Consider the following 22,185-nt stretch of genomic DNA (forward strand, 5'->3'; position numbering starts at 1 on the left):
CTGCGGTGCAAAGCCACAAGGCATGCAACACAAGAGAGAAGTAAAGGACTCTCTCTCCCTCTTCACTATCCCTCTACAGATTCCTGAATCAAAACTGTGCAACAGGTCTGGAGCACTACCATTCCAGATTGGAGGTCAGAGGATTATAGAAGAGATTTCTTCAAGATGAATGAAACCAGTGAGGTAGCTGATATATGAATGCGCGGAGGGGAAAGTTACATACATGGGAGAGACTCTAAGGTTGAGTTAGTGATAAGTACAGAGAAAGCTAAGAAAAAAAAAAAAGCAAATTAATAATTCCCAGGAAAATAAAATGTTGAACAAGAAAGGAAAAGTAATCATAGTAAGCTTGGTGGACAGTGTTTACATATTTATAATAATGACAACACTGAAAAATTATCTAATCAAAATTGCTGCCTAGCCATATTGCAAGGATAGGAGGAAAGAAAGAAGGTATAGTGGGAGCAGCCTGGAAGGAAGAAGGAGCATATACAAATTAAAAAAGAATTAAATCCTCATCTTCCATTGTGAGAATCAGATAACGCCCTCAACCAAGAAGTCCACGAACAGCAATGTAAGCATTTCATTTAGGGACAGGGATGTAAATACCAAGAGAATCCTCATATAAGAGCTGAAAACAGAACAGGAAAATGGCAAGAGTGGGTTGCAAGGGACTAATTTTCAAAACAAGCCATTTGGAACCATCTGACTCTAAACTAGAAGCACATACAATTGAGCTATTATACCAGAATCTGCAGATATCGTGGCCCAGGATCCTACATTAAAAACAAACAAAGAAAAAAACCCTCATGGTTGAACTGATGAATCAAACCTTCTCAATAATCAAGGATAAAGACATTGCTGAAGTTCCTTGAAGTTCCAACTAGCAAACGGGACTCTCTGCACTACCCTCCACCTTACTCATTACAAGGAAAGGAGAATTTATCATCTCATACACGTAGGCACATGAGAACTTCCTGCTCCTTCAGAATGAAGTTGCAGAGATGACGAACTAACACAGCTGCTTATTAACTTTAAGCAGGAATTTGTTGCTTTTCCCCATTATTTCCCCCTCAAAGCAACTGTTTTAGCGATGTCTATGTTTACTCATGCTATAATACCGAAGTCGGTTACCTTTAGTCCGGGTGCAGGATAAAAACCTTCAACTAACTTGCTATTGTCAAAAAGACTATAGGCACCATCCCGTATTGCCACCACACCTCGGCTCCGGCAGTAAATATCAATGCAATACATGTTCCTGAAGGCCAGTCTGATGTGGGTGGACGACTGTGGCAGGATGGAGAAGCACTGGTAAGCAGTATTGGTTCTCTGGGTCAAGCCCAACATCGGCACAGTGGGGAGTTTGTTGATGGCATTTAACGGAGCCTGAGTATCAAAGAGTACCTAAAAGAAACACAATGAGAGCAACCAGTTTCCATACAAATGCTAAAGCCTCAGAATCTCTTATGGTCATAAGTGAGACAATGTCTTTCTGGCACGTTCCATACAACGTTCCCTTGAAGAGAATGCAAACTATATCACTGCATCTACTTTGAAAGAAAAGAAAATTCCCCAAGAAGAATGAAATATATAAAAGACAAAAATACACATCCTTGTCACTGAAGAGAAGACCACACAATTTTTTGAGGGGTCTTACATGAGACCCTGACACTGACTCTTATTTTCACACAGAAAGTAAACTTAATTACCTGTAATAACTGAACCACATTCGGTGTTTTGTTGAACATTTCTTGAAGCTGATGGAGAATGGTATTGTGACAGTTACTGCAACCTGAGTTTGGACCAACAGTTCCCAAAGAGATGTGAAATTTCTGATGTATGGAATTCCACTGGATACTAATCTAAATCAAAGAGATTACAGGTTTCAGAAACTGAGAAAGTAACAGATTCCAGCAGAAGAAAAAACAATGTTTCAACAGTAAGGCAAAACGCCAAAGATCTACATGAGGTCTTTTTGGAAAGCCAGCCAGAAGGCTGGACTCTGTGAACTCCAGATGTACTGGTACTATGGGCCAGTACATTTGCAGACTATGTATTAGCCCACTTCCACTAAATAAAACAGAAAGAGAAGGTGCTAAAAAGACAATTTGGATTAAATTTTATTTAAAAACCATCATGGGGTGTTTCTTATCTAGGACTGAAGAAAAGTCACCCTCTGGGTGAGCACTGTCATAAAGGGAAAGGAAGCCACCTCCAACACAGATGCCTTCAGTTAATAGATTTTAAAACACTCAAGGAATTTCTGATATTACTTGATTTAGAAGAGTCCTGAAAGAAGCCAGCTGGCTGAATTTTTATGCGAAATTTCTAGGACTTTACATATGGGGTGGGAAGAAAATAAGGAAATAAGAGATTACAGGGAATACCTTCAAGACTGAGACAGGACCAAATAATGTTGATAGTCATGTGACCAAAAGCAGAGACATACTGTATTGTTCAAAACCATTCATAATCTTTCATTAAAGTGATCCTGCTGCTAACCAGATTTGAAATCCGTGAAGAAAACAAATACAAACACCAAAAGTACATTACCTTGTCCAAAACTCATCAAGATTATATACCCCATCAAAGAGGGCATAATTTTTGCTTTTGATTTTAAAGAGTTAAACATTATAATATATTAAATATCACCAAAGTACTTAAAGTTTATCATTTTTATCCCCAATATTTATTTGAGTCCTCAATTATTTCAAGGTAGTTTTCATAGTTTTGGAATTCTTGCTTTTTAGAAGATTTAGGAGATGGGGCGCCTGGGTGGCTCAGTCGGTTAAGCATCTGACTTCGGCTCAGGTCATGATCTCACAGTTTGTGGGTTCTAGCCCCGCGTCAGGCTCTGTGCTGACAGCTCAGAGCCTGGAGCTGGCTTCGGATTCTATGTCTCTCTCTCTCTCTCTCTCTCTGTCTCTCTGCCCCTCCCCTGCTCTCTCAAAAATGAATAAACATGAAAAAAAAATTTTAGAAGATTTAGGAGAGGAACTTCAGTTTTAATAAATTCACAGACTTACTGAGCTTCCCTTGGTGGTTCCATAACACAAGATAAGTTTTCGATAATTATAAACACGAACTTCCGAGAAAATATTTAGATGCGCAGGTATGTCTAGAGAGAGAAGAAGCAAAAGGGAGATTAAGATAACTCGCAAAACTTTAAAACACACATGGTGGCAGTATCATATGCCCAGACAGGCTGAGAGCTCTAAATATGTGATTTCGTTACAGAAGAATTGAAAATAAAACAAGGAAAGCAACGGCATGGATGATGGGCTTCCATTTCCATTTGGAAACAAGGGGGGCAGGGCAGAGAGATACTGAGGCAGTGTACAACACAATGGTCAGGAAGCTCCACTTGCAGCTCTACCCTTCACTAGCTATGCGACCTTCAGCAAGCTTCTCAGTCTCTGTGACTTGTTTCCTTCATTTGTGAAATGAGGAGTAATAAATGACCTACCTACAGGGTGACTGCAAGGATTAAATGGGTCAACACAAGCAAACTGTTTATTACATCATATGGCATGTAGTAAACTCTCACTAAATACTACCTATTACTATAATGCGGTATAGCTAGGAGTAACGATTTCTGGATACCTAAGAAACTGAGTCGAGAACTCAGAAACTGGGGGAAGGAAATAAAAGCCTGAGGTAAAAGGGAAACTTATTTTTTCATTAGATATTCTCCTGAAAAAAAAGAATTTTTTTTTTTTTTATGATGTGCATCTTTTACTTCTTCAGTTAAAAAAGGGAAGAGGGGGCTTCCCCCCGACAAAAGGAAGATTATCGCACGTACCTGGTAGAGAACGTGCAAATTCCAACACACACTCATATAATCGTGCAATGCTATTCCAGTCATTAAGGAACATTTCAACAACTTTTCTACCACCAACTGGTTCAGACAGCAGGTTTTCATATGTCAGATAAACATGCCGGGATGGCCCTACAGGATTTAAAAAAAAAAAAAAGAAAAAGAAAAGAAAAGAGGATTAATAGCTATCAATATGAAAAAAAAAAAAGAAATATGCAAAGACAAAATGTGTGAAGCATCTCACCTTGCTCCCTGGTAGAAGTGCCATTAAGTGGGCAATTTGCAAACACTAGCTCTGCCACCCACGTGCGGTTATTTCTACCTTGCAATCGGAAAGTGCAATCAAGGAGAGAGCGGTCCAGAGCCTTTTGGGTTTCCTCATTCACACCCTTACAAGGAGGAATTCTGGCGGCGAAAGATAGCACATGAAGTGTACTTGGCATCATAGAAAGACAAAAGCACAATCTACACAACAGGCAGTTCAAACTCCACTACTAGGCACCTTCTGCAAAAGAAGGAAGTGATCCATAGCAATTAACGGCAATACACAGCATTTAACCCGTCTCCATTCACGCCAACATGGATTAGGACCTCTTGGCTGAACAAAGTGTGTGTCTGAGTGTTTTAACAGTGTTTGTCTTCATCCTTAATCTCGTTATTAGAAACACCACGATTCTTCAGAGTGAAAATCAAGGATGTTGGCTTTCTATGAAATCTACCTAGAACATCCTCAAGGAAAACCTAAGGAGAACAAAACACTCGTAAAACCCCTCTTCGAGGGCAGAATGATACAGTGGAAACAACGTGGGCTCTGGAGTCATAGACCTGCATTCTACTTCTGACTCAGCCACATTTAACCTCTCTGAATTTGTTTCCCTGACTACAAAATGGAGATAAATAATTACCTTGTGGGTCACTGATCTTAAAACATGACACAACATATGTAAAGTGCTCATGGCAGCTGATACGGTCGGTATTCGTACTTGTTAGTTCCCCTTTGCAGTAAAACCAAGTCTCGCTCGCTGACTGCCAAGACGAAACGCCAGGTTCATTATCTGCCCCCTCCTCTCCTCTTCTGTAGAGGGAACACTCATGGGATGGAGCTTTGCATGTCTCCACTCATCTAACATATTGTTACTTACATATATCTCATATAGAAGAGGAATGTATCAGTTTTGGTGTCGTAAAATACCTACCTACTAAAATACCTACCTACCCGTTTTCTTCTTGCTACTTTGTGGACATTTTCACTGGTTTTTCAGTCACAGATGAAACAATGAGATAACAGATTTTTTAATTACACATTATACTTTAACTCATAGGGAAGGTAGATTAATTCTCAGACTTGGTATAAAGATTATCTATATCTAAGTCAAAAAACAATTGGAAATACGGAATCTTGATTCAGGCCTCTTATTCAGAAACACCTAGAACAGGGTTCTCAACCTCGGCAATACTGACATTTTAGGCTGGATAATTTTTTGTTGTGTAGCCTTGGCCTCTGCCTACCAGATGCCAGTAGTAACTCCCACCCCCTCTTCTCAGTTAATAACAACAAAAAATACCTCCAAACATTGCCAAATGTCCACTGGAGGGCAAAATCACCCTTGCGTTGAGAACCACTTGCCCAGGATAAACAATTTATGAGAGCAAAAGAGGGACAGAGATTGCATACGATAAAAAACAAAATTTGTAGGAGAGAGAACAGCTACACAGTTTACACAAAAACAGAATTCACATAGTACTAAAATTTTCTCATTGACTTAAAAATTCCACCACAGCTCCTCTTAAGTGTACAGTTTTTTTTAATGTTTTCAAAAGTTATTCTTTCATACTACATACCTTTACCACTCATTACCAGAAAGATTTTCTCCAGTGTTGCTAGGGGTAACTATATATAGTAACTGCATACGTTACATATATGCTTCTCATGAAAACTTCATAGGTATACTGAGGACTTTTGCCTGTCCTTATCTCTGAAAACATAACCCCAACCATAAGAGATATAAAGCAGCCAATTCAGACAGATTTTTAAATCTTGATTTAAGAAATGTAAATGCAGCACATTATCTTCCTTTCACATAAATAGGTGTTTCACGAAATCCATCTGGTTAGAAAATGAACACACAGAATCCAGCATGTTTTCAAAGAAGAAAAGTAAGACTCCTTTCAATTTATGCTCTGAGGGACAGCATGAGCCTGACAATGCATTCTATGTCACCTTCTTCATCTGTGATACAGATAGAATTGGCTCTACTTCAAGGAACCTGTAACCTTTCACTTGCTTTTAAGGTTACAAATGTAACAGAACAAAAATAAACTACAATTATACCTTTAATCCTCCCCCATGTGAGGAAACCTGACAAATTTATTACAAACTCAAAATACTATTATATTCACCAAAAATTAAGATCCGTGGGAGAGGTTTCCTGGACCATGGGTTAAATTTATCTGAAAATTTCTACCAATCCAAAAAAGTTTTTTTTAACGTAAACAGCTACCCCTGGCTGATTTTTCTCCTAGAATTCTGAGTATGGAAAAAACGTAGGAACTAGGCTCTGGTCTTCCGGGGCAAGGGTGTGTTAGCGCCACGGCGTGCCACATGTCGGTTCCGTTCTGAGGGGTTTTACAAACGTCAGGGACCACACTATGGTCCTGTGGTGCACAAGCGGGGAGGTCACTGAAAGTGCTAGTACAAGAAGCGCCATGCTGCCTACAAGGATAGTGAAGAGGGTTTTATAAAGGCTGCACCTGCATATGCAAAAGGACTGAGTCACTCCATTGATGTAAGCTAAGTCCCACAACTTGCAAAAATGAGCTGTGCCTATGCATTATTTGCATAAGCTGCAAGAGGCAAAGAAACACAACGGACAAGACAAAAAAAACCTTGTGGGTATGGACAGCAGACCAGCACCAACCATTGACTGGTACTGTAATGTTAGTTCAGAAGAAGGGAAGTTGGCTCAAGAGCTCAAAACTAGGCACTGTGAGCATGCTGCTCTGGAGATCTGTGTCATCTGTGCTGTCAGATCAAGGCTCTTTTGGAATCTACACGAGGCAACACACCCATGAGCCCTAGCAATCTAAGGTGTTTACCATGATACTTTCACAGATACATCAGGGAAGCCTGCTCAACAGATTTTCAAAAAGTTGTACAAGAACAGAACATATTTTTACCAAAGCGGAGAAAAATGTCCTCAAATTTAAAGCTTTGAAGTATCAACAACTCATATACGCATTTAATATTAATGTATCTAGGACTAAGGCTTAGGACCTTCTAAAGATTAAATGCGTTAAAGCAATTATATACTAATTAGACCTCTGCCAGATTTTAATTTCATAAAACCATGTTTACGCATTTATTGCTTACTTTTTCCGTCTTCATTTCATTCTACTACCCCCATGGTAGACAGCAGGCACCAGACAGACTGATATCTTTAATTTATCCATCTCTATTTTCTCCTTTTAAGTTCTGAATAAAATAATAGCCAGGATATTATGAAGACTTTTAAAAAACTATTATAAGATGAAGCTTAAAACATAGGAAATGCTTCCTTCCTAGGTAGGACTATATTATGGGTTCTCTTGAATTCAAGAAGGAAGGGGGTTGGAATTTCTTTGTAAATATGCTGAGAACAAGATATTTTAAGACTTGCAACACATGAAAAACATAACTAAGAGAGTAGAACACAAATGTTAACATTATTTATTTATCTCCAGTTACCAAGAAGAGTGAAAAGATTAAAAAAAAAAAAAAACCAATCCCCTATACTTTAGGCAGAAGTAATTCAAGACCAAAAGCCATTAAAAGTATCACATTTCTCTACTGATTTTCATTACAAGGCCAGCTCTCTCGAGACCCTGAGAACTTTTTGTAGAAAGGGTGTTTACACAGCCAGGAAGGGAAAGCTATTCTTTCAACTCCAACTCAAGTGAGCACCATGACGCAAGGGTGGAGAATGTGCTATTTGCTAGCCCTTCCCATCTTCCACAGAAACCAACTGATTCCCAAGTAAATAAAAATTAAAGACCCACTGGCTCAAATCATAGAGCTGCCATATTTTGTCAGACAGAGAAATTCGAGAAGTAAAAACTGCTTCTGTGATTTGTATTATTAAGCAACACCTAAGAAACAATGCAACACCCCCCCACCAACACACATACACCCTGAAAAAAACTCTTTACTGCACCAAAAAGGTTGATCTCTTAAATGGCACGCTAGCTTTGCAAGTCCATCCTGGTCACCTTATGTAGCACATGCACCATCTTAGCTTTCCTTCTAAGCATCCTTTGGCCTGCTGTCCTCGATCCATTTAGAACCAAGCCCTCTGCCCAACTCCCTCGTATACTCTTTCCTGGCAATCTATTTTAATATCCCAGCTCAATTACTATCAGCTTCATGATGACTCATCTACTTCTCCTGCCCAGGCCTGTCACCTGAGCTTGATACACAGCCCTGCCCGGCCAAAGGCATGTGTTGGCACCTCAAACCTAGCAAAGCCCCTTCAAACTCACATCTTAGGTATCCCTTATCTCAGGAAACACCACAATCATCCATCACGTGCCTAAGATGAAACGAATAGGCCTCTGTGCCATCTTCTCTTTCTTACCTTCAACATCAATCTCATCACCAACCCTTGAATATTCCATTCCCTGAGTCCTTGTGGAACCTTACGAGGTCTAAGCTACTAACAACTCTGGCGTGAACCACTTCAGCGACTGGTTTCACTACTTAGTCTTATTCCCGTGCAATTTATTCTCTATATGGCTTTCAGGATAAGCTTTCAAAAACACCTATCTAATGATGTCAGCTGCTGCTTAAAATCGCCATTAGGATAAAGTCTACATCCCTTAAGGACACTTCCAAAGTCCTTCAGGATCTGATCCCTTTCCCCCTTCTGGCTCCAGCTTCATCTCTCTCAACTCCTGACACTCTGACCTCCTTTCAGTTCCGGGACATAGAGCTTTCTTTCTCTTGCCTCCAAGACTCCACATCAGCAATTATCCCTTCTAGTTAGGACTGCCCACTCCCCCCTCAGCTCCCTCTCCTCTACCTAATTCTCACCTCACTTTCAGTTCCAGTATGACAGGTACTCCCTCAGGGCTACCCTTTCTGGCTTCCAAACCAGCTCAGATCCTCCCACCCACGGCATCCTGAAGGGCCCTATCAGAATTCAAACCTGATACACTGTTGCACTCAGGAAACATCCATTAAACGAATGAAAAGAAATGCAGAGGAAAGACATCCTCAAATACCAAGTGGTGCTGGACCTCCACTCGGCAGGTGAAAAGAGAATCCTCCCCCAGACCTCAGTAATTCCGTGCAGAAATCAGTGATGTGCACAAGTTGGGAACTCTGCTTTATGCAGTCTCACAGTAGGAGAGGAGCGGCTCTAGCAGATGTGACTTCTAATGCGTGGCCCTGAGTGAGACACAGGATGGAGACTTACTTTAGTAAGCGTATTGCGTGGCTGAAGCCATCACCTTCCATCTGCACTCCCTGATGGGGAATCTCCAGATTGGACAACTGGTAAGACAGAAGTAGTTAGATCAGATCAGCAATTTTACAGGAGAAACTTCCTTTTCTAAGTACTACTGTCCACTCTCATGGCACCTCTTCTAGAACTACTCTGTTCCAAAGTTACAACGTATTAGGCATGCACACTGTCCTCCATCATTTGATTTCCTGGGCAACTATGTCAAGTCCAGTGAAACTCAAAGGTGACCCAGAGCTTCTAGTTAAAAAAAAACAAAACACCTCCAGGTGGCAAATCTTCAGAATTCTGGAGATTGATCTACTTTGGCAGCGAGCCAAAAGTAATCCAGAATCAATCCTGATGGTTCCAAATGAGGCAACTGCAAAATAAGACTGGTTTTCTTGTGTAATTCAATTATGTTTGGTCAAAACATAGTGTTCAAAACACTAGGTCTAAGGCCTAGTCACATCTCACTTTTAATCACAAACAATAGTTTGTAGTTTGTAACTTACCTGGAATACATTTTTAACAATTAAACCATTTCCTGGGTGAAACCCAAGAAAAAAAAGATTTCCAATTTATGCAGTTATCCAATGAGATATCTTTCTCAACTGGAAGATTTGGAAAGTGAGTTGAAAAGACCAATGCAGGGACAGTGCCTGAGGCCCCGTGAGTGGAACTGCAGGTTACGTAGGTATGCCAAAAAGTCATCTGATCTACCAAAGAGAAGACTGCCTTTGGCTCATATTCCTGGGTCTTCTATGGCAGGCTATTTATTTATACCCACCTTGTTCCAGAAAGGATTTAAAACAGCTCTAAGTATTTGACTGAGCCCTGCTTTGGGCCTGGAAAGGGCACATGTTTAAGAAAAATAGCTGCTGACCAAATAGGCCACAGGAGTTCAGGTTCAAAAGGAAGCAACGTGTGGGAAGACTCAAAAACATGGTCTCTATCCTATGGATTAGTGATATAAACATCCCTTGTAAGATGAGATTTATTCACATCTCAGTATAAATTAAGCAGAAAATGTGCTTGTCTTTTGTCTTCAACATGGCTTTTTTATTGAGAAAAGAAAAAGTAGACTGTTTAAGAGTTTGACTGAGTTTGACAAAGTACTACAGAATGTTCTTACATGTCCTATATGTGCAACAGGTATAGGCACACAGAGAAGGGGGACAGAGAGGACATATGTCTATAGGTGTTAGTCTTTGCGGGTATTACAAAGGCACAATTTCTTGCAATTGTGGGGAGGGGAGGAGAGCAAGCAGGGAGACAGACATCACATTGCCCCTGGGTACCACATAGCCTCCCTTCCCATGATAAAGGTAGTACGTGGATGACATTCGTGTAATCAATCCACAGGGCACAGCACAATAAAGAAGTCCAAGAACACAGTCAAGTAGATGGGAAGCATGGACCCTGTCTGTACATTTTAGGAGCTATGGCTAGTACCCAGACAAGACATTTATCAAGCTCACAGTTCTAGGAGCTAGGACATCAAGGACACGAGCATCTATTTTAGGTAACTGTTTCTGGGCCTCGATTTCTCTGGGCTATTCCTGCTCTTTATAGTTTTACACCTTACCCTCTGCCTTCAGATCCTAAAGCTCAATAAAGCAGGGGTCAGCATACAACAGCTCATGGGTCAAATCTAGCCCACTGCCTGTTTTTGTAAATAAAGTTTTACTGAAACATAGCCACACTCATCTGTTTAAACATCAACTATGGCTGAGTCACACTACAACAGCAGATCTGAGTGGCTATAAGAGACCATGGGACCCCCCAACACCTAAAATACTTACTATCTGGCCCTTTATACAAAAAGTTTGGTGAATTTGCAACAACGTGGACAGAACTAGAGTGTATTATGCTGAGCAAAATTAGAGAAAGATAAATATCATTTCACTCACATGTGTAATTTAAGAAACACAACAGATGAACATAGGGGAAGAGAAGGAAAAATAAGATAAAAAGAGAGAGGGAGGCAAACCATAAGAGATTCTTAAATATAGAGAACTGAGGACTGATGGAGGGGAGGAGAGTGAGGGGATGGGCTAAATGGGTGATGGGTATTAAGGAGGCCACTTGTTGGGATGAGCACTGGGTGTCATATATAAGAGATGAATCACTGTATTCTACTCCTGAAATCATTATTACACTGTATGTTAACTAAGCCAGATTTAAATAAAATTTTTAAAGAAAAAAGAAAAAGTTTGGCAATTCCTGCTCTAAAGCATGAAAGTGTTCAACAAGTCTTCCCAAGATTACCATCGTCAGTTTAACTGAAATAATTCACTTCCACATTGTCAGGTCTCTTCTTCTTCTTCTACTTTTTATATCCTCAGTTGTTTCACTCATAAACATGTTTTTTTTTTCTTTTAAAAAATTTTTTAGTTTTAATTGTGGTAGAAGTCTCCACTTCATTCATAGTAATTTACAGAGGGAAGGAGTCTTACAAAAAGTAAAACTTTAAAATAGAGCGAAATCATTAACGTCGTGGTGTATCCCTTTAAAGGGATGCCAATCCTTGGCCAAAGCCTTTCTTGGAAATGTAAAAATGCAGGTTCTGTTACCTCCCTTTCCTCTCATGTTTGGGGATCATGCTGGATATCACAACTGCATATTCTTGAAAGACACTAATTATATGTAGGTCTATTCCTTACTCCATGTGACAGAGTAAAAATTGGGTTTAATAGTCTTTCTGGTCTGCTTTTCGAAAGGAACCCAGGTTTATTAGTGTGTAAGCAGTATGTATGGCTTCACCAACTCAGAAATAAGCACCCCATCATCAACTAACTACCACAAAGAGATAATGCTCCTACTAAGAGGTATACAAGTTAAGATGTTAATTTTCAAAAGATGTCTTTTTTTTTTTAACTTGGGAAGAATTTACTTTCCATTTCCATAAAGAACAGAATGCCCACAATTTGGAATCAGAAAGACGAAATAATGTGTGTTTTACAGGTACACCATGAGATGCTATGATTTCAACCCCATCCCTCCCCAAATGAACAAGATCACAGCTATTCTGGTTTTCTTAATGGAATCCACATAGCTGTAAGCAAGGCATTTTAGAAATTAGTCTTTCATATACTCAAAATTGTTCCAAAAAATTACCTCCAACCGAAGTCCTACGAATGGCATATTTGTATCACACATAGCAACAAAGTGAGCTAGAACTTTATTGAAGGCACACATTTCTCCTGATCGTTTGGTTTTCTTAGGTTCTACTGGACACAGATCATCAGACAGCTAGAATTTAAGTGAAGAACACAAGTAGGCAAAAAAAAAAAAAAAAAAAAATACAGGTGATGCAATTAGTTAAGACAGTTAAAATGACTATAGCTCAAGATTAATCAACAAATGTTATTCAACAAATATTTACTGAGCAAATATTTTGATGTAAATACTGGAAATTTAAGTACCTACTGTGTATTTAGCAAACTTTCTGGTGGAAATGGTGTATAATTAATTATTAATTAAAAGACAGGCATTTTCAAGAAAACATAGACAATTGTTATTTAAGCCTTATTGCCACCCAATCTCTTAAAAACCGTATCTAATTCTTATTTTTGAAACCCTATCTAGTTATCTCCCATATTAAAAATGGTTGAAGAATGCAACGAAGTTAAAACACACAAATTCTGTGCTCATTTCTGTATGTGATCATACCTTGCGCTTGGTGCCGGTTTTAGGTGGTTTCCCAGATTTTGTGCGAAAAACCAGCTCCTGGACGTTTTCCTTGAACTGCTGCAGCAAGAGCGCCATCACAGGGGCGTCCTCACGCTCCGCAGCGTTCACAGACATGAAGTAGTACTTGTATGACAGCTGTGTGGGCTTATTGGGGACCTCCAACATCTCCACAACCTAAAAAGGCCCAAATCAGAAATGAGACTCAGAGAATTAAGTGTGGTAGATTTGCCACCTTACAGCAAGTAGGGCTCAGAACTGTGAATCTAACGTAGATGGTTTTTCTTCTTTAAACAAGGACAAATCAATCAGGATACTCAACAAAAAAGGGATTCCTGTTAAATATATATACTTTGTTTTCTAAAAAAATAGAGCAGAAACACTGTATGCTTAAGTCTAGCAGGTATGGTAGATTTTCTAGGATGGGATCTATTGATTGATTTTTTAAAGCTTGAGAGAGAACAAGAGCGGGGGAGGGGCAGAGAGAGAGGGAGAGAGAGAATCCAAAGCAGGCTCTGTGCCTACAGCATGTGGGGCTGGATCCCAAGAACTGTGAGTTCATGACCTGAGCCGAAGTGCATAGCTGGACGCTTCACAAACTAAGCAATCCAGGTGGCCCTAGCATGGTATCTATTTTAAATTGCCCTGTTGCCCTTAACCATCAAAACATCTTAAGAATTCCACTGTTATAGCAGAGAAAAATGACAACTAACTCTTACAACTGGAAGCATATAAAAATAAACGCTGATTTTCAACTAAAAAATAGGTCACGGTGAGGATAAAGACCACCACCACCACCAGTAGTCAACATGGAGGGGCGCCTGGGTGACCCAGTGGGTTAAGCGTATGACTTCGGCTCAGGTCATGATCTCATGGTCTATGAGTCTGAGCCCTGCATGGGGCTCTGTGCTGACAACTCAGAGCCTGGAGCCTGCTTCAGATTCTGTGACTTCCCCTCTCTATGCACCTCTCCTGCTCACACTGTGTCTCTCTCTCTCAAAAATAAACAAACATTAAAAAAAAAAAGTCAACACTGATATAGAGCTTACTACATGCCAGGTACTGTCCTGATATTGGACAAATGTTAACACATTCAATCTTCCTAATAACTCTGTAGAGAAGGGATTATTATCTTCATTTTTCTGATGGAAAAACTGAGGTGCAAAATAGTTTGGTTACTTGCCCAAGGTCTCAGAGCTGAGAAGTGATGGACTCATGCTCTGATGCCAGTTTGGCTCCAGACACCTTGCTCTTAACCACTATACCAGCTTACTATTTTCAATGTCTACCTAAAATTTAAGAAAAGTCCCCTAAATACTTTAGGGAGAGAAAGAAATGCCACTGGACCATTGCTCTGACAAACACATACTTGCCTGTCTCTCTTCTCACCTCCCTTCTCTGCCTCTCCCCCTGCCTCCCCACACACTCTCTTCAGGAAATTCTTAGCCTAACACCTAATATCACACTGATGAACCTGAGGAAATAGAAGAATTAAAAGTAAAATGGATGCTTCACCAAAGAAAATAAAGGGATGGCAAATAAAACACATGAAAAGATATTTGATATCATCAGTCATTAGGACAACATAAATTAAGATGACAATAAAATACCACTACACATCTATCAGAATGGCTAAAATTTTTTTTAGCCAAGGGCTGGCAAGAATGCAGAGCATCTAGAACTCTCTTGTATTGCCAACAGATATGCAAAATGGCCCGGCCAATGTGCAAAACAGTTTGGCAGTTTTTTATAAAGCTGAACATACACTGATCATATAACTTAACCCACCAATCCCACTAGTTAATTTATTCAAAAGAAGTAAAAACTTAAGATCACAAAGAAACCTATATACAAACCTGTATAGCAGCTTTATAATTGCCCCAATTAAACAAACCATCCATACCATGGAATACTACTCCAATAAAAGGAATATTTGTTTTTATTTTTTAAAGTTTACTTATTTATTTTGAGAGAGAGACAGACAGAAGGAGGAGAGAGAGAATCCCAAGCAGGCTCCACGCTGTCAGTGCAGAGCCCGACACAGGGTTCAAAGTCACGAACTGCAAGATGATGACCTGAGCTGAAACCAAGAGTTGGACGCTTAACCAACTGAGCCACCCAGGCACCCCAATTAAAGGAATGAACTATAACACCACCACAGTATGGGTGTAAATCAAAGGCATTATGCTGAGTGAAAGAAACTAGATTGATGGGCAAACCCATAAAGACAGAAAACAGGGGGCGCCTGGGTGGCTCAGTCAGTTAAGCGTCCGACTTCGGCTCAGGTCATGATCTTGCAGTCTGTGGGTTTGAGCCCCGCGTCGGGCTCTGTGCTGACAGCTTGGAGCCTGGAGCCTGTTTCAGATGCTGTGTCTCCCTCTTTCTCTGACCCTCCACTGTTCATGCTGTCTCAAAAATAAATATTTTAAAAAATTAAAAAAAAAAAAAGACAGAAAACAGGTCAGTGGTCACCAGCTGAAAGTGGGAGGAGGGTTTAATTATAGAGATGCAGCACTAGGGCATTTTGGGGGTAATGGATCTGTGTTTTGCTGAGATGGGAATTACAACAATGTATGCATTTACTCCAACTCAAACACAAAAAGTCTAAATTTTTCCTGTATGTAAATTACATGTTAATAAAGCTGACAAAAGTAAAATGGCAGAAAGACATTTAAAGGTAGCAAGCCTAGGGGCGCCTGGGTGGCTCAGTCGGTTAAGCATCTGACTTCGGCTCAGGTCATGATCTCACGGTTCATGAGTTTGAGCCCCGCATGGGGCTCTGTGCTGACAGCTCGGAGCCTGAAGCCTGCTTCAGATTCTGTGTCTCCCTCTCTCTCTGCCCGCCCCCCCCCCGCCCCCCGCTCACATTCTGTCCCTCTCTCTCTCTCTCTCTCTCAAAAATAAACATTAAGGGGCGCCTGGGTGGCGCAGTCGGTTAAGCGTCCGACTTCAACCAGGTCACGATCTCACGGTCCGTGAGTTCGAGCCCCGCGTCGGGATCTGGGCTGATGGCTCAGAGCCTGGAGCCTGTTTCCGATTCTGTGTCTCCCTCTCTCTCTGCCCCTCGCCTGTTCATGCTCTGTCTCTCTCTGTCCCAAAAATAAATAAACGTTGAAAAAATAAATAAATAAAAATAAACATTAAAAAAAATATTTAAAGGTAGCAAGACTTTCCTCTGTACTTCTTAATGTCCGTGGTCATTTCCATTTCTATGAATGTATCACCCCTACGTGAGAAATAAGAAGGATGAAGAGAATGTACATTCAGTTTTGGTCTAAACCACGTGAAACAACTTACTGCTTTTCAATAAGTTGTTAGTCACTGAAACTAACATTTGGCTTCTGGTGATACTAAATAAGATCAGAAATACTAAAACCATTTTGTCCGTGGCTGTATATAAGGATCTTTGTGTGTTCATGGGTTTGATTATTATGCATATATTCTGAATATCATTTTATATGTAGACTAGGCAGCTCACCAAGAGCGGAAACAACAATCCTTTGTCATGTATCAAATCTAGTTCTACAGCTGGGGTTTTAAATTCAGAAAAAAGTGAAATTCACATCACTGACAGACTTACTGCTCTGCTCTACATAAATAACACTAACTTAAGATATGTCAGGGTACACATGGCACTTTTTTTTTAAAGATACTATCTTTTTTTAAATTTTACTTATTTGTTTAATTTTTTTATGTTTATTTATTTTTGAGAGAGACAGAGCACAAGCAGGGGAGGAGCAGAGAAAGAGCAGGGGAGAGGAAGAGAGAGATGGAGACACAGAATCTGAAGCAGGCTCCAGGCTCTGAGCACAGAGCCTGACGCAGGGCTCAAACTCACAAACCATGATGACCTGAGCTGAAGTCGGACACTTAACTGACTGAGCCACCCCAGATGCGCCTTAAGATAATATCTTTTAAAAGTACAGCTCAAGACCTTAAAAAACTCACTCCTACGGGCGCCAGGGTGGCTCAGTGGGTTAAGTGTCTGACTTTGGCTCAGGTCATGGTCTCCTGGCTCGTGGACTCAAGCCCTACGTCAGGCTCTGTGCTGACAGCTCAGAGCCTGGAGCCTGCTTTGGATTCTGTGTCTCCATCTCTCTCTTCCTCTTCCTCCCTCTCTGTCTGCCCCTCCCCCACTCACTCTGTCTTTCTCTCTCAAATATAAACATCAAAAAAATAAAATAAAATTCAATCCTATTGCCTTCAACCAACAATCTTGAATTAAGTTTTTCAAACATCTTATATTCTTTGCCAAAAATATCTACTTGGTATAAACAGAAATTTCTATAAGCAGGGAAATATATTTAGGGTGAGTTCATATTTCAAATTCTTGCAAATTTTAACCAATTCAAAGATCTCAAAGAAACTAGAAGACACACAGAAAGAGTGAAACAAGAACGAGAAAGGATCTTACCATGTCCTGAAAGGTACATACATCAAAAGGATGAGAATATAAAGCTACTTCACTTCAGCCAGCCCATATTTTAAAAAGCTGCATTATGCAAGTTAACATTTGATTAAAACCAATCAAGTTTCTCTGACACCAAAAGATCTCCAAACATTCACAGTAGTTGCTTTCAAAATTCTTCTTATATAGAGATGCTTCATCCAAAGCAGAAACTAGGCCTCACTACAGGAAAGATCCAAGAGTGAGGGATAGAGGCACACCTGTATTTCCCAACCCTGCCTGATCATCGTACCATTTCTTACACACATGATTTTCCTCTCTCCCCTATCCTTCCTAGGTTAAAAATCACTAAACTTAAATATCCAATAAAATATATTTGTAAATTAAGTTAAGCAATAAATCATTTGAGATACTAAGAGAATGAACTGAATTCGATCACCCAAATCACCCCTTTTCATACTTACAATGTAGTACTGTGGAAGACGGGTAAGTTTAATGAACAGCTTATTCTTAGAAAGGTTTCCAATAGGATGGGTTGAGTAATTGGACAGCTGCAATGTTTCACTGGTTAATGTAGGCAAATGTTTTATAGATTGTTTGCAACGCTGTTGTCCAAGCCAAAACCTTAATTGAAAGAAAATAATTTACGTCACAAAATCATAGATTCTTCTGTGTGCAACTGATTCGTAAATTGATTACTGAAGACCACTAAAAAATAACAATCTGAAACTTAACTGCTAGTAAAAAGACACATAACCATACCGATGAATCATTTCTCCAGTTTTACATTGGTCTGTTAGTTCTAGTTCTTTTTCTTTGTTTTTAGAGACAGAGTGACAGTGGGGGACAGGGGCAGAAGGAGAGAAAGAGTATCTCAGGTAGGCTTCACACTCACCACAGAGCCCGATGCAGGGCTTGATCCCACGACTCTGGGATCATGACCAGAACCAAAATCAAGAATCGGATGCTCAACTGACTGAGTCACTCAAGCGCCCCTGTTAGTTCTAGCTCTAGTTTAAGGAATTGACACTGCAATGTGAATGATTTTGATTAGTTATAAGGAAGAATTAACTAGTATTAAGGCTGGGACACTGTACAAGTTTATTACAGAGGAGGACAGATTTCCTAGGGTTTATTAAGACAGCAATAAGTAACCTCAACATCTTTCATAAAATGCCTTTAGTGTTTATAAAACAAAGACAAAACAATAAATAGGTATAAAGGTGCCTAATTTTTCTTAAAAAATTTTTTTCAATGTTTATTTTTGAGAGAGTGTGTGCACGTGTGCAAGCTGGGTACCGGCAGACAGAGACAGAGACACAAAATCTGAAGCAAGATCCAGGCTCTGAGCCGTCAGCACAGAGCTCAAGGCGGGACTTGAACCCACGAACCGTGATGACATGACCTGAACCGACTGAACCACCCAGGTGCCTCAAAGGTGCCTACTATTTTTAGTATCACTGGAGATATACAGTCCTAGTTGTTATACTGTGTACGTGTAAAGTGATGGGTATATAGAGCGGGTGCCAGGAAGGTATTACCTTCTTTCCCTCCTCTCTCTCAGTTCAGCCACCAGATTTCAGTTTGAAGCTTTTTATAATATTCCTCTCACTTATTTCATTAGCTGTCCTTGAGGCTAGACACTGTGTGTGTGTGTGTGTGTGTGTGTGTGTGTGTGTGTGTGTATAAGATACATGAAAAAGAGATAAAATGACTGGTTCACAAACTTTCACTGATTCACAATGAAGTAACTACAGAAAATAAGAATACGAATTTAGAAACTTTTCACAGCAATGTAACAATTATCACAACATCCCAGCTCACGATCAGTAGGCTCACCTTGTTGAACAGGGTACAGACCCGTCCGGGTGCTGCTGCACTGGTGTGGTGAGCTGCATGTGGCACCGACCCTGTGCTAGTCACATGCAGTAAAACCTAACATAACACGTTTGAAGGCTAGTTTGTCAACTATTACCCAAAAATGTGGAAGGTCTAGAAACCTGTTTTTTTCCCCACTAAAAAAACAAATTTAACTGCAACATCACAGAATCAATTGCTAGAACTGGCCACAAATGAACAAATGAAGAAAAATTTTGAAAATACAACCATACTTGCTTCATTTTAAGGTAGAAGTTAAAAATGAATATTCTGAACTTGCTAAAACTGCTTTCAAATCTCTACTTCCAGTCCCATCAACAAGTGAGACTGTGAGACTGGTATCCCCATTATGTATGTTTTTAAAAGAAAAACAGAAAAAGATACACATTATCTCCTGTGATGAGCATCATCATCAATCCAACTTAGATAAGTTACAACAAGCAAGAAACAAGCTCATCTGTCACCTTAAAAATTCTAAACACAATGTAAATTCTAAATATATATAAACATGTATTCATACAAATTGTAAACACAACATACTCTTTTCAAAGCACACACGGAATGGCCATTTTACTCAACCTTTTGTCTTATTACGATTTCATGGGACAAAAAAAATCTGAGCGTAAGAGTGAATGTTCCACATTAACTGCCTGTGTACACTTCCAATGAAAAACGTGTAGAGATTTTTTTCATTTTTATACTGTTTGTTCTGATTGTATTTGTTGAGATGCAATTCTGTTGATCCTTACAATAAAAAAATTGGGGCTTTTATTTATTTTTTAAGTTTATTTATTTTGAGAGAGAGACAGAGGGAGCAAGCAGGGGAGGGGCAGAAAGAGAGGGAGAAAGGGAATCCCAAACAGGCTCCGTGGTGTCAGTGCAGGCTTGATCCCACAAACCGTTGAGATCATGACCTGAGCCAAAATCAAGAGTCAGATGCTCAACCGACTGAGCCACCCAGGCGCCCTGGGGCTTATACTTTATACATGTTTTTTCATTTACTTTTTCTACAATTTGTTTTCATTGCATATGACAAGAAAGGTGATCACATGAACAGATGCTCAGAATCATTTTTCATTAGAAAACTGTAAACTAAAACCACAATGCAATACACCTCATCACACTTACCAGGATGGCTATAGTCAAAAACGGTAACAAGCTTCGGCAAGGACTCAGGGAAATGGAAACCCTCAAATATTGCTGATGTGATTTTATTTTATTTTTTTATTTTTTTAATTTTTTTTTTTTTCAAACGTTTATTTATTTTTGGGACAGAGACAGAGCATGAACGGGGGAGGGGCAGAGAGAGAGGGAGACACAGAATCGGAAACAGGCTCCAGGCTCTGAGCCATCAGCCCAGAGCCTGACGCGGGGCTCGAACTCACGGACCGCGAGATCGTGACCTGGCTGAAGTCGGACGCTTAACCGACTGCGCCACCCAGGCGCCCGCTGATGTGATTTTAAAATGGCATAGCTACTCTGGAAACTAGTTTGGCAGTTTCTTTAATAAGCTAAACATAAATTTACTGTATGACCCAGCAATTCTACTCTTAGTGGAATGAAAATGTTAAGTTCACATATAGACTTAGACATGACTATTCACAGCAGCATTACTCATAATAGGCAAAAAGTGAAACAACCCACATGCCCATCAATTTAGGAATGGATAAACAATGTGGTAATATATCCATATAAAAGAATATTATTCAGCCACAAAAAGGAATTAAGCATTGATAACTGCTACAACATGGATGAACCTCAAAACATTATGCGAAGTGGAAGAAGCCAGTCACAAAAGACCACATACTTTATGATTCCCTTTCTACAAAATGTCCACACACACACACAAAAAAAATCTATAAAAGCAGAAAGTAGATTCATAGTTGCCAGGGGCTGAAGTTGGGAATGAGGTTTAACTGTAAATGAACACCTGCTTGAGGTGGTGAAAATGTTCCAAATGTTCTAAAAATGGATTATGATTATGGTTAAACTCAGTAAATTTACTACAAGTCATTGAATTATACACTTAAAATGGGTGAATTTTACGGTACGTAAATTATACCTCAATAAAGTTATTTCAAAAAATTAATGTCCCATGACAGATTAACAGATTAGCAATAAGCTGGTCATTCACCAAAGATCATTTGAGAAGCATGATTACAAGTGATAACCAGGGGACCTTTCTTATAAATTATGTGTTTAAGTACAGAGACACATTTGATAAGTTTAAGGCTTTGGGGACTCGGCCTTCTGGTTTTAGGTTATATCTCCTCTCGCTGGAACTGCCAGATAAACCACCTCAAGTTATGCAAGCTGTGAATTATTGAGCATTTAAGTATTTGAACCTTATTTGTTTAGCCAGAATGCACAACAATGCACCAAAAAATGCCAAAGCGCTAAAAATTTTGGAATTTGTTATTAGAGTATTCCTTACTCAGAGTAAGGAGTATCACTTTTCATACACAGTTAAACTAAACAGCTATTCAAAAGGAGGCTCATATAATATCACCAATCTGGTTGGCATTAAAAATCACATCTTGTTAATGAAAACACTACTTGATTATAGTGAAGCCTTCAAATATTTATACAACTCAAACTAGCAAAAGGAGAAGGGGTAGGCTAGATCACAAAGAACACTCTAGCCCTCTCCCCTTCTCCATTTGACAGTTTGGGTTTTGACCTCCGCAATTTATTTTTATCCCTTGGAATTTTATTAATTTTAAAAGCGAGTTTGGGGGCGCCTGGGTGGCGCAGTCGGTTAAGCGTCCGACTTCAGCCAGGTCACGATCTCGCGGTCCGTGAGTTCGAGCCCCGCGTCAGGCTCTGGGCTGATGGCTCAGAGCCTGGAGCCTGTTTCCGATTCTGTGTCTCCCTCTCTCTCTGCCCCTCCCCCGTTCATGCTCTGTCTCTCTCAG

The 22,185-nt window shown here is 39.8% G+C and overlaps 1 protein-coding gene and 1 long non-coding RNA gene across 3 annotated transcripts in view; one reads left to right on the forward strand and one right to left on the reverse strand.

The window, feature by feature from the left end:
- LOC121026033 (uncharacterized) overlaps positions 1 to 22,185 on the forward strand; it is a 60,509-nt gene that overhangs the window by 25,156 nt on the left and 13,168 nt on the right. The gene's annotated exons all lie outside the window — the stretch shown is intronic.
- Positions 1 to 22,185, reverse strand: part of MED14 (mediator complex subunit 14) — a 68,287-nt gene that overhangs the window by 19,750 nt on the left and 26,352 nt on the right. For both annotated transcript variants that reach the window (XM_040468840.1, XM_040468839.1), the window contains exons 13-21: positions 17,857 to 18,016; positions 12,967 to 13,161; positions 12,412 to 12,546; positions 9,268 to 9,344; positions 4,062 to 4,222; positions 3,803 to 3,949; positions 3,027 to 3,118; positions 1,710 to 1,862; positions 1,135 to 1,404 (exon numbers count right to left, since the gene is read on the reverse strand). In XM_040468840.1, the coding sequence (XP_040324774.1) occupies positions 1,135 to 1,404; positions 1,710 to 1,862; positions 3,027 to 3,118; positions 3,803 to 3,949; positions 4,062 to 4,222; positions 9,268 to 9,344; positions 12,412 to 12,546; positions 12,967 to 13,161; positions 17,857 to 18,016 (1,390 nt within the window). The remainder of the gene's footprint in view (positions 1 to 1,134; positions 1,405 to 1,709; positions 1,863 to 3,026; positions 3,119 to 3,802; positions 3,950 to 4,061; positions 4,223 to 9,267; positions 9,345 to 12,411; positions 12,547 to 12,966; positions 13,162 to 17,856; positions 18,017 to 22,185) is intronic.

The sequence above is a fragment of the Herpailurus yagouaroundi genome, unplaced genomic scaffold (assembly GCF_014898765.1).
Source record: "Herpailurus yagouaroundi ecotype Mexico unplaced genomic scaffold, PumYag 67793, whole genome shotgun sequence".
Taxonomy (NCBI): domain Eukaryota; kingdom Metazoa; phylum Chordata; class Mammalia; order Carnivora; family Felidae; genus Herpailurus; species Herpailurus yagouaroundi.